Source organism: Sceloporus occidentalis, unplaced genomic scaffold (assembly GCF_023333645.1).
Source record: "Sceloporus occidentalis isolate IW3139 unplaced genomic scaffold, rSceOcc1.0.p SCAF_2, whole genome shotgun sequence".
NCBI classification, from domain to species: domain Eukaryota; kingdom Metazoa; phylum Chordata; class Lepidosauria; order Squamata; family Phrynosomatidae; genus Sceloporus; species Sceloporus occidentalis.
This window is the reverse complement of record NW_028316982.1, coordinates 223,516,208-223,529,379: the sequence shown is the minus strand read 5'-3', so window position 1 is coordinate 223,529,379 and position 13,172 is coordinate 223,516,208. Positions and strand designations below refer to the sequence as shown.

The 13,172-nt window shown below is 37.2% G+C and overlaps 1 protein-coding gene across 4 annotated transcripts in view; it reads left to right on the top strand.

The window, feature by feature from the left end:
* Window positions 1-13,172, top strand: part of EPHA6 (EPH receptor A6) — a 608,811-nt gene that overhangs the window by 35,439 nt on the left and 560,200 nt on the right. For all 4 annotated transcript variants that reach the window (XM_089512280.1, XM_089512279.1, XM_089512277.1 and 1 more), the window contains exon 2: window positions 11,752-11,816. In XM_089512280.1, coding sequence (XP_089368406.1) covers window positions 11,752-11,816 — 65 coding nt within the window. The remainder of the gene's footprint in view (window positions 1-11,751; window positions 11,817-13,172) is intronic.

Here is a 13,172-nt window from a genome sequence, read left to right as displayed (position 1 = left end):
CCATGCTCAAAACAACAAACATAGAATATTGCTCATCACACACAGCTATTGATTCCATGCCGCTATTTTAACATTACCATCTTAAACTCATTTATATGTAAGTTGCATTCAGTTCAGTGGTATTTATTCCTAGGTGAGTGAATATAGTATTGCAGGTGAAATGGACTCATTTCACTCTAATTTAATGTATTAAGACACAACAAATCCAAATTGTTCAAGTACTTCACGATTTGGTGGAGAAAGCAGACCTGAAAGCACAGATTATTTCAATTCGTACAGTTACTTCTGGTTCAGTAAGAGTTTAGAATTATTTGAACCTTATCTTTTAGGCATTTCATATAACTTTTTATGGCGTGGATCCCAAATAACGATATCCTTTTCATACTGCTTTCTCCCTTTGTTTCAAACACTTATATTTGCCAGATATTTTATATTTCTTCTTCATCCTCAAACTACTCTTCTTTTTCTTTTCCTCCAGATAATTTTTACCTTAATGGTTGCCTTCTGTTCTCTCTGTCAGCAACCACTAAGAAATACACATTTTTCTGAAACCAAGATGGCTGCAATTACAGAATTTTTAAAGTCCTCAGATCTGTACTGTTGATGTAGCATGCAATACATATATTTGGATTTGCCTGCATAGCTTTTCAGCACCACTCCAGAGATTCTTAGTGACATTCCCCTTTTCTCTCTGGGTTGCACAAGAGGCACTTAAGGCTGAAGTAGCCCTTTGGAGAATTATTCTGAACTAGTCATTCAAAGTGACATTGCTTTATTTTCAAGAGTAGTGATGCACTCTACCTGCCTAATCATCCTTCCCTCAGACATATTCATTATAAGCCACTGGAAATCTCAGAACTACTTTTCTAGGATATATTTTTTGCAAATTTCTTTCTCACGGAGCATCTGGATTTTAATCGTTCTATATGCAGCTAATGTTTATAATTGCTGAAGCACAATAGTAATATTAAATTCAGTGCACAAATTAATTGATTAGACAATTTGATTTATAACTAATATGCATATTTTTGTTTTTACACTGGTAGAAAAGAATATTTCCTTCCCACCAGGGGGAAATCAGGCATATTTCCTGACATGTTAAGACTGGAGAAGTCACTCCAGGGAGACTGTGTAAGAATATTACTTCATGCAGTAGACGGCATGACTTCTTGTGATCAAGGATGATAAGTCTATTCAGTTTCAGGCAGGCAGAGCATCTTAAAAATGTCAAGTAGTGTGTATCTAAGAAGACTGAGACAGAAATTGGCTTCTGTCTTTGAAATATGCTGGAGTTGGCCAATTCACTTGGCTTTATGAGGCTCTTTTTTGCGCCACAGAAAGGTGAGAACAGGGCCATGGTGTGCGGTTGCTGTGGCCTGATCTGGTGCTGAAAGGGGCACTGCAGGCTACCCCTGAGGGGTGGTCTGTACATACCCTAAGACATTAAAACTTAATATTAATATTCTGCACTCATATTTGCTGTGCCTGCATTCTCACTATAATGTCCCCTCCCGTTTTTCTTTGGATAACCAAATTGTATTTCTAATCACACAAGTGACATATAAAATCATTGCATTGTTTGAAATTTGGGAACTGAAGGAAGTTTTGAGGGGCCAAATTCTTATTTAGTAGGCAATGCCCTCTTCCCCACTCCTATAGCTATGCCCAGCATGGGAGTTGAGAAGTTGCAAATCTGTGATAAAATGTAATTTGGCATATTGTTAAATGTCATGCTTTAGAGAATAGTCTTCCCTCGCAAAAATTTGATGCATTAAAAAATGTCATCACTGATGATAATATAAACTGAATTAGGGTTTGGGGTTTTCTAAAATCTTAAAAAATTCATGTTTAGAGCAGCATAGATATGTTGAACTGGGAACTCTGAATCTTAACTTTATCTATTATCCCAATATCTCTTCACTCTCAGTGTGATGTCTTTATGAGTTTGTTGTTGTTGTTGTTGTTTTTAAAAAGTATAATGTTTTCAACACCTGAAACATGCTACATAAATATTAGGCAATAAATCTTATGACCTGCTTTCCATATAGAAACAATCTGGCAAAATTGAAATTTTCTTCTATTTGCAAAATAATTTTATCAACTAGCACATGAGAGTTATGTGGAATATAATGATTTTTAGGGTTGTGCAAATTGGTGTGGACACATTCCTTTGTTAGCAGAAGCTAACATAAGAAAGTAAAGGCGGATTGACATTTTCACCAACAATATGATATCAGCCTGTGAAATAAAGAGAATGAGATTTTCAAGGCTCTCTGTTAGTAGCATATACTTCATTTTGGCAGTTTGGCCTAGCATCTGTAAAATGCACATGCTGTAAAGGCTTGGTGTTTAACACTGTAAATTATAGATGAATAGTGAGAGCAGAAAGTGACAGGCTGAGTCAGTGAAGAGATTATTGCAAAGAGAAAACAAGTTGCCTAGCTGTGCAGTCTTTAATAAAGGAAAATAAGAATCATTAGTAAAGCAAGCCCTTTCATGAATATATTTTTAGTCATTGGATAACATAGCTATGACAATTTTCATTCTCTTAGTTTTCAATAAAACAATAAACAAAGTAATAATTTCTTAATATTCTTCTTAACATTGATATATTAAAGTTGAAAACCTTTAAACATAACCCTCGTCAAAGATTTTTTTTACAGAGTAAGAATTTTTACTTTTAGCAGGATTTTGTTTTACATCAACTGTCATTATGCTGACCTAGATCTCAGGTCTCTCTGCCTACCATATCAGCGGCCAGTATATTGCTTCTCTGTAGGTCACGATCACACTGCCTATATGTATAGAGGATACAAGAATACAGTCCCTCCTCGCCTTACGCGGGGGATCCGTTCCGGATCCCTCCGCGTAAGGCGAATTCCGCCTATGCTCGAGCCCCATTGGAAACAATGGGGCTCGTGCGCGGCGGTGTGGGCGCGCGTGGGGCGCAACAGGTGCGCGCGCCCATTCAATTGAATGGGACGTGCCGCCCCTTCCACGCTGTGCTCACCCCGCGGCTTGAGCGTGTATGCTCAAGGCCGCGTAAGGTGCGCCCGCGTATGGCGCGGGCGCACTGTATATCAGCTTCCAATGCTATCCAGAACAAATTTAGTTGGTTATGTTTTCACTCTGTTTCATATCTGGTATTTCTTATCCATTGGAGCAGGGTGATGCAGCATTTTTAGTTTCATGAAAAGGCAGCAAATGTTTAAGTATTAATTTATCACTGCATTTTTACGTCCATGAAGGGAGGTGTCTGGAGGAATTTTTTAAACATTATTTTGCCTCACATGTGAAAATGATATGGTTGTCCTTCAGCACTATGCACCTTGATGGTAGTTGTGAATTCAGTAATCAGCAAAATATCTTGGATGAATCCTGACAGTTGGGGTAATAAACTCAGAAGATAAACTAAAGTGGTAAAAGTAGCATAGAAAGGCTTCAACAGCTGCTACCCAAGCATCCTTTATATGTTTCTTAAAATTGACGTTTTAAAAAGGATGGTGATCACATATAGTTTGGTCCACAGATGATGTCTCCATCATCATAATTAGTTTTAAAACTCTTTCTGCAACCATGGGAAAAATATCAGTTGCTTCTCTTGATGAGACTAGAGTCACTGAACATTGCATTCCTTACAATGGTTCTGCTCTAGATAGGACTGACAGTTGGTTTTAGGCCCTAATTCTGAGAGGCTAACAGAATCCCAGACATCTCTGGAGACTTGGAGGTCTTGGAAGATTTGCTTTCTCCCCTCCTTCCCCCCCCCCTCCTCCTTTTCTGCATTCTCTTAAAGCCCCAGTAACTTTATGGATGCATTTGTAAATAATGAGCCTTTGGATGAATGTTTTCCTGAGAGACATATGTTGTTCTGGTCAGATTTACTTATAGTATAGTACCATGGTGGCAAACCATGTGTGCCAGAGCTGGCATTTGATACCATTTCCCCCGGCATGCAGCCAGGGAGGAGGAAGAAGAGCCGCATGCCTGATACTCCTCCTTCACGACCCTCCCTGGCCTCCAGTTGCTTCTCTGGAGGCAGCTGAAAGCCAAGGACAGTGCAGAGGGAGGAAGAGAAAAAGGCATGCACCTCTTCTCATCACCTCCCCCCGGCCCTTCAGCTGTCTCTGGAGAGGCAGCTGAAAGCCCAGGAGGGTGGGGGGAAGGAGTCCTGCCCCAGAAGCCCTGCCCCTGGAGGGCAGAAGTCCCACACCCAGCACCAGGTAACAACCGGTGCTGGAAGACCTTTTAGTTTGGGCACTCAGCCCCTAAAAGTTTCACCACCACTGGTGTAGTATCCTTTGTTGGATTAATTTCACTGAATTCTAAATTGAATTCAGTGTAGCAACATGTCAAATCAGTGTTTTCCACCCACACTTTAGTTGTTATATGTTTGTGTATTTTATTTCTTTCCCTTTTATTTCTAAAAACAAAAAGAAAAAAACAAAGAAAATTATTCCTTCTTGAATTTTAAATTGTTTTAAAGAAGCAAGAGGAGGAAGGCTAAAATCCAAATGCTAACCCAGATTAGAGTAGACCCATTCAATCAAATACAGAATGGCAAATCAATACTTAAGTAAATCCCATTATTTCTCACTTCAGTGGAGATCAGCAATTTGATACAGTCCATAATTTCTAAAAAATATTTCAGGAGTAAATAGCATCAATAACAATAACAAATGTTATGTAGCCTGCCCTTTAGGGAGGTCAAAGCAGTGTACGTGGTCTTTCCCCATCCTGTTCCACTTGAAGTGGATTAGGATAAATTTATTCATTCATTCATTCATTCATTCATTATTCAGGACTAAATAGATATTCAAACCCAAACTCAGAGTTCAGCGTTACAGCTTGTTACAACTCTTGTAACTGTCAAGAGATACAATAATTCTCCTTATTTGATCCCTACAGAAGGATAAAATCTATATCATTTTCTCCATTATCATTTCTTGGACCTAAACTCTCAGGGCCTGGAATGTTCTAGGTATGGTGACTCTAATTATCAGAAGGCCAGCATTGCCTGTGGGGTTATCTAATTGTTATCTAATGAACCATGTTATCCGCCCAGATATTAACAATAACAGAAGAGGCCCACTAAAGGCACAGTTACTCATTTCTAATGCCTGCAAGACAGGACTTTCTACTGTGTTTTTCCCAAATTGTGGAATGTATCCTCTCAGTAATTGAGACTACTGGCTATTCACTATTTTCAGCATTTAAGAAAGTTGTGGAACCACATATCTAACTCTTGTATGATTTTCAGTACAATATGTCAGATAATCTTAGGGGTAGTAAGCTATCTGCATTTCTGCCCTAGGAGAAATGCCGGAAATAAATAAATAAATAAATAAATAAATAAATAAATAAATAAAGTTTTTAATAGCAAATAAATGAAAAATTACTTTTTGTGATTTTAATTAGATTTATTTTCATTTATTGGTGTATTTTTACTCCAAAGGATGGTATATACATTTTAATAATGAATAAATATTCATATACACTAGATTTGCATGATGATTCAACCAGCTTTTGATTTTGTCCAGGGAAGGGATCTTGTGAAGAATTTATTGTTTGCTCTTATTTAATTAAAATTGACTGGTGTTTAGGGTTACAAATGACCATATGTTTTGTTTTCTAGATAAAATGCCTCATCTTGTAATTTGATGTATTTTACTGTTGTAACCCGCCCAGATTCTTCATGATTGGAAGAAGAAATAAATCATCATCATCATCATCATCATCATCATCATCATCATCATCATCATCATCTTGAAATGAAATATAAGATAATTCATCTTATATAGTTCAAGCCTCTTTAAAAGTTATCCTGAAATCAGAAAAAAGGTTATCATGTAGGGAATTGTGAAACCATGTTTTGCTCATGGTTGCTAAGAAAAGCAGCCACTTTTTACAGTTTACCATTCTGAAAGTGATCATGTCTGGTATTTCTCTTGACCAGAGGCACTGAAAGGGACAAAACTTACTGAGGTTCTGAGGGTCAGAAAATGATCAAGACAAAATAAAAAGCGGATGAAAGCTATACACTAAAAAAATTGTATAAAAGCAATGACAATATGACAGAGCTATAGAAGGAAGAACCTTTTGACAACGAGACCACAATTTTAGGACATAAAATGGAAGAGACACTTGGAAAAGAAAAATAGCCAGGTATATCAATACAGCTGTTTCAAACTATAGAGGTGGAATCCTTTCAGATTCTTTAAAAAAAAATAGCTAACAAATATGGAAAACCAGGCAATGGCCCAGGGATTGGAAATGCTACAAACTACATGTAATCCATGCCTATTTTCCCATGCAATAATCTCCATAATCTGTCACCATTATGAGAAGGACATGGATGAATACAGAGCTATTTGGGTGGGTTGTTGGAGGGCATGTACCATTATAACCAGAAGCTATAGTATCACAAAAAAAGCAGCTGGGCAGATTGATCTGAAATTTGGCAATATTTATAAAGCTAGATAAAGGCTAATCCGTGTTGATTTTGAGCTGGAAGAGGTAAATTGTTCTTGGGGTGTTTTTTTTATAAAAAAGGAATTTAAAGTTTAGGAAACTATTTCCAAATACAGTCGGTCCTCCTTATTTGTAGCTTTGATTTTTGTAGATTTGATTATTCACAGATGTCATTACTATGTTCTCTCTAGGAATCTTTTAAATTCTCCCGTGCAGCTCTTCTGGAATTTGACCATAAAGTCTTGCTGTAGGACAGAGATTCCTAGAAAGAACACATCTCTAGGCATTTGTAGGTCTTCCAGCACAATTCTGCCCTTGTGGCACAGAACTGCAGCCACTCTCACACCACAATACCAGTTGTGGGCTCAGGCTCGACTCAGGCTTACATCCTTCTGGGTTCGATAATATAAATACCCAGATTGTTGGGGGCAATTAGCTTACACATTGTAAATTGCTTAGGAAGTGCTTAAGTGCACTAATAAGTGGTATAGAAATGTACTTGCTATTGCTACTTGCTATAATTCTATGATCAAATTCCCACAGATTTTGACCTTAGAGTTGCGCCAGAGATTCCTAGATGGATGTTCTCTCAAATTGAAAAACTGAGTGGTTTGTTATTTGTGGTTTTCCCACTTTTATGGGGGCTCTGAATCCCTAGCCCCAGTGAATGTGGAGGGCCCACTGTACAATCTGGCTGTTTTCTATACTTTTTGCTGCATTACCTGTCAGCAGTTTTCTCCATTTGTACAGTGTCTTTTAGGAAGCATTTGTTGTGGTGAAGATCTACTGTATAATATGCTGTATAATATGCACTAATAGCAGAATATAATAGCAGTGTTTGTAGTTTTATCTCCTCAAAATGCAACTTTAGGGTATTTTGAACTATTGTGCTCACTGGAGTGTGTCCAAACAGAAGATACAGCAAATCTTAACACCGAAGGTTGAACTCATGTTTCTGGTTTTTGTACTGGGTTGTGCCCATGTTTCTTATTCAATAACATATTTCTTAACCCTCCACACAGAATAGCTATATCCTTGGTTTAAAGAAGTACCAGGATATCTCATCCTAATAATTTCTATATGACTTTCAATCATATATGAATTTAATCACATGTGGCACCTTTGTGAGCAACTGCCAGGGTAACACACACACACACACACACACACACACACACACATTTCAGCCTGTTAAGTAAAAAAAAATCCTTCCTTCTTTCTCCTTCATTTCATAATCATTTTCTTTCATATGAAAAACAGAAAGCTTATATCTGCATTTTCAGTCCTAAGAAAGGCCAAGTCTTCTTCACTCAGTGTTAATGTAAATTTTTAAATCCTGTTTATACTTTTTGTTATGCTTATGGATTAGGCTCTTTTGGAAAACAGGCAGCTATTGGAGAATTGTGAATATATTTTGAATGTACTGTTTTCTTCAGGCAGAACAATTTGCACAGTGGTAAAAATTATAGTGAAAAGTACTAATCCTGAGTAGGCATCTATCATGCCCATTATTCTAGAAAGATTCTATGCAAATATTGTCAAGATTTCTGCATAGCTGGAACATTTTTTAAGCCTTTAGAATTGTTTTGGTTCCTAGGAATAAAAAAAATGTCTGTCAAAATGCTGTTTAGTGGAAGATGAGATACCAACATTGTATTTTTAGGAAGTCTGTATTTTCCTCATTTAATTGCGAAATGTGATGTGGAAAAGAGGCAGTGATTTTATTCAGTTTGGCAGCCTACTTTATAAAGCTTCAATTCTTACCTGTAATCAGTTGTTGAAGACTAACATCAAAGAATAAAATGTACATGCAAAGTTGGTGATTCACAATTCAGTGCCTTTCTTATTCAAGCACCTCCACATCAGAAAACTGTAGTCCAAGGAGAAGACCTAATTTACGCAATCTCTACTTTTCTGTAGCCGATTGCTTAGGTTACATATGAAATGCTGAGGTCTCATGCACAAATATTTGAGAGTGTGATATAGTAATTTAATGGATATTTACCTCTAAGTAAATATATATAGGATACCAGGCCGGATACCTTTGTAAGCTTGTAGTACTTAGATCTGAAATGATATATTCAGGAACTTAAAGGTTTTACAGTTCTTAAACCAGCATTTAGTGGGAATAGAGCCTTCTCTGTTGCTGCTCCCAAGCTTTGGAATTCTTTCCCCTCCTTGCTATCTTTCCACAGGCAAGTGACGAGCTTCTTCTTACAATAGGACTTTGAGAACTGAGTTTTTAGAATTAAACAGGCCTTGTATGATGTGCTAGAGTGTTTTGTTTTAATGGTTTGTTCTCCGGCTGCAATCAAGCTATTTACTTCCAAAGTTCACCCGCAACACCTATACGGAGCTCAACTAGGGCCATATAGCAATATAAATGCAACTGAACGTTTACAAACTAAGTTCCTGAGGAAAATATTCCAAGTTGCTCACTGTGCCCCAAATGCTGTCCTTAGGAGAGAAGCTGGGATTAATAAAATAGAATCTAGTCTATGGATTACTATATTCAATTACTGGTTGAAATTGCAGAAAACATCTGGAGAATTGACACACCTAATCTTATTAGACTCCTATAAATCCTCTTGGGAAACAGCTATAACTAAGAAACTGAATGAGCTAGGCTTTAACAAAGATGCAATCTTAAAAGTCGATGTAGATAAAGCCAAATTTACTATTAAACAAAAAATCCTAGACATAGAAGGTCAAATGGAAACTGCTTCCTTCCCTAAACATATAGTGGTTAGTGATCAGGTCTTGGTTTCCTCTCCAGCTCCATATTTGTTTCATGTCACCCTACCTAAGTTCAGAAGGGCTTTAACTCTGGCACGTTTTAATATGTTACCCACAGCTGTATTAGAAGGAAGATTTAAGAAAACCCCATATGAGCTCCGACTATGTCATTGTGACTTAGGCGCCATTGAAACTATCGAGCATGTTCTTCTTTATTGCCAGTTTTATAGGGATGTCTGTAACCAACTGATCTATCCAATCATAAACAAATTCCCAGGTAATACTGACCTATTTTACTTATGCCTCCTTCTGGACAGTCGTGACCCTAGTATGATCCATAAGGTGACCAAATTCTGCTACATTGTGTGTAAAGTCCGCCCTCAATTGGTAGATGAAAATTTTACTGCTGCATAGATGATTTGACCCGGCATTATTGTAACTGTAATTGCTTAAGTACTATTCTTGCCCAGGTATGTACAATCAATATTTTAAATTATACTGATGCTGTTTTTCTTTTCTTTTTATTTCTTATACTGGTCAAAGACCGAATAAACTATATTACATTACATTACAATGGGTTGTTCTTTTTAAACGTTTTAAATTTTTGATAGTTTAATTTTAACTTTTTTATACTGTAATTTTTAAATCTATGGCGGGATACATACCGCCATATAGTACGTATTGTATACGTACTAGGGTTAGGAAGGGGCGGTGCTTCCGCACCCCCCTAACCCTAGTACGTATACAATATGTACAAGATGGCGGCGCCCCTTCCACATGGGCGCCGCCATCTTTACGTACTGGACGCATAGCATCCAGACGTGTCGCGGCGCCTATGACGTCACGAGTCCGCACCAGGCGCCTCGCGACGTCATAGAGGTGCCGCAAGAAGAAGCTCCGAAATGGAGCTTCTTTTTTGCTCCGCGCGGGAGCCGCGCGGTTTGACTGCTGCAGCTCCCACGTGGAGCAAACGGCGGCAGCGGGGAAGCGCCGCAAAGCGGCGGTTTGTATCCCGCCTTTGTTTGTTTTTAAATATTGCAAGCTCCCTTGAATTTCAGACTGGGGAGAAAGCAGGATGTAAATAAAGGTTGTTATTAAATAATTTAAATCAATGGGAACTAGCAGAACTCAATACTGGGTACATCTTCACCAGATTTGAGGGTCAGAGACTGGAAAGTTTCTTTTTTTACTGATCAGTATGGACCTAAAATAGAGAGTTTAAGAAATATAGATACACATTAATACAAAATATATTAATTGGCAGAGATTAAATTTTAGTGTAATGTCAAGGTAAAATAGTAAAGAAATGCTTACAACTGGTAGTTTGCTTGATATTGATAATGGGGCAAGAAGATACGTTTTTGCTTTAAAAATATTATTTGCCAACCTCTCTCTACCATAAATGCAGAATAAAATGCTCATTTTATGACAACAAAGGCCTAACGTAAAGGGTGTGTGGAAATCTGAACTCCAAATGAGACGAATAAATTCCATATCTTTGCTTAGACTGAGGTGGAGCAGAGTTCTAACCCTCAATATTTAGTCCATTTCCTTTCTCAACAGATCTTACCATTTGAAGGGGAAATGACAATGCAATTCCATCAATTCCGTCAATTCACAAGTCTATTTTGACTGGGAGTAGCAACCAGATATAGGCCAGAGAAACGTTTAAGCCGGAGATAAAGCTGTGGATAATCACAAGCTACATTCTTATTTTAGCCCATCATATACCAAAATAAGAAACAATTTTAACTGTAAAGAGAACTCACTTGTTCCTACATGCAAATGATTGCCAATGAATCTCTTCAAAGAGCTCCTTCCAGTGTTGCCCTTTGTGACATATGATAAATTATTTTCTCACGTGCAAGGTAACATTGAAAGTGCTCATGATATGTCTGCTTCCTACATCAGTGTTTCTCTTTCTAGGAACTAGAGCAAGCATAGGAAAGGGGGTGGAAATCATATTAGCCTTCTGATGTTGTTGGACAGCAATTCCAAGAACCTCCAGTATTGGCTATGGCTTACTAGGGCCAATGGGAGTTGTAGTCCAACAGCCTAGAGGGCCACACTTTGCCCATCACTGAACTAATGGCTGTAGGAAGAAGCCACTATTGCAAGTGTCACAAAAAAGAGCCACGCTGAAAGCAGTGAAGAGTAAATAATTTAAAAAAACAACAACCTTTGGTAACAGCTGCACTCTTTGCCTCCAATTATGTTTAGTCAATTTGATTTTAACAGACAAATATGTTTTACTAACAGAGAAGTATGTTTCATGTTGCATAATATAACACAATATAAAACATAATAAGTATGTCTTATATTTAATATAACATATATCAATATATTTTTGCTTATTGTTTGTAGAAACAGCATGTAGAAACATGCTGTAAATGGATTATCTCATTATTTGAGAAATCAATAATAGACTTGGTAGTATTTGCAGAACTTGCACAGTTAAGGGTAAAATGGGTTTTATCACATCTATGTAGATGAGAATTTTCTTTCAAATAATTTCATGGCAATATTTTCATTTCTTTTTATTTCTAGTTGTGTTGCTTGATACAACCACTGCAATTGGAGAGCTAGGATGGAAAACTTATCCACTAAATGGGGTAAGTCACTGGCATATATTTTGATTATTCTGCACTTGATAGTTTTATAATAAACTTATACAATGTCTCTGTTTGTAGCGTAACAAAACAGTTCAGTAAGATGTTGGTGCTTAACAAATGTTTTTCTTTAAAACGGAACTATAAGAACATATATACATACAAAACACCAGTATTTACTAGCCGTCCCTCAGAATTTCTATTCTCAGTAAATAATAAATCCTTAAATCAGATGTTTTTTGTTTTGTTTTAGGATAAGTATCTTCATTCTGCAAACTTTTAAACGTATTAATTTGCTATTTTAAAAGCATACAACTGAAATTAGTTCTTTAAATTCAAATCAAGTTTGGCAAGCTTATAATGCCTAGCAGGGACTATTTGGAAAGTGTATTTAAGAAACCTCTCTGTCATGTCTTGAGCATATAAATGTTATCTAGAAATTTGTATGTTGGGTTTAAACATTCAGTATTGCAAACATTAACTCCAGTTCAATGAACCATCTGCAGAACAAGGTCTCATTGCTCGCTATGGAAGTCATGGATCAGAAAACGCAAGCTGTTCTGCTGCATGGGGAAAGCCCGGAGTGCATTTGCAGTACTCAGCTGTTGGATTTTAGCCACGTTGTTATGCAAATACACAATACTGAATATAAGAGCCACTGTTGGGAATGTTTTATAAAGTGTTGGCTCTTACAGAAAGTGCTAGTGACTGGGAATGATTGGTACATGCTGTGAACCTGTAGCCCTCCTGTATTTAAAATATATAATGATTAGAAATGGAAAACAACAACAAAAGTTGAGAATGTCATATGTGCCCTAAAGGCACAAAATCTCATCTGATCTTGGAGGCTAAGTCATATCAGCCCTGGTTAACACTTGGATGGAAGATCACCCATGTGTACCATGTGCTGTAGGCTATACTTAAGAAGAAGGAACTGGCATACCTTGCTTAAGAAAACTATCGGAAATTCATGGGGTCACAATAAATTGACCCCGCACACACTACAACAAGCCCATACATCTGAATCAGTAATGAGGGTACGGTTGCCATAATTCTCCTCCACAAAACCAGGATAAAATGTAGGACATTCAAGAAAAATGGAGGACACGACCAACTAAAAGCCAAAAACATTAATGTAAATTCATGCTTCTCAGTCATGCTCAAAATGGAGGAGATTTTAACATTCTTCCTGAACAGAAGGTTGAAATGTATGCATTTTAAAATTAGATATTTTTAATTTTATATTGGATTATTTTAATGACGCCTAGGTTTATTTGCATAAACCAGCATAGTTTGAATGTTGGACTAGATGCTGGAGACCAGGGTTCAAATTCCTCTCTCAGCCTCAGAGGAAGGCAA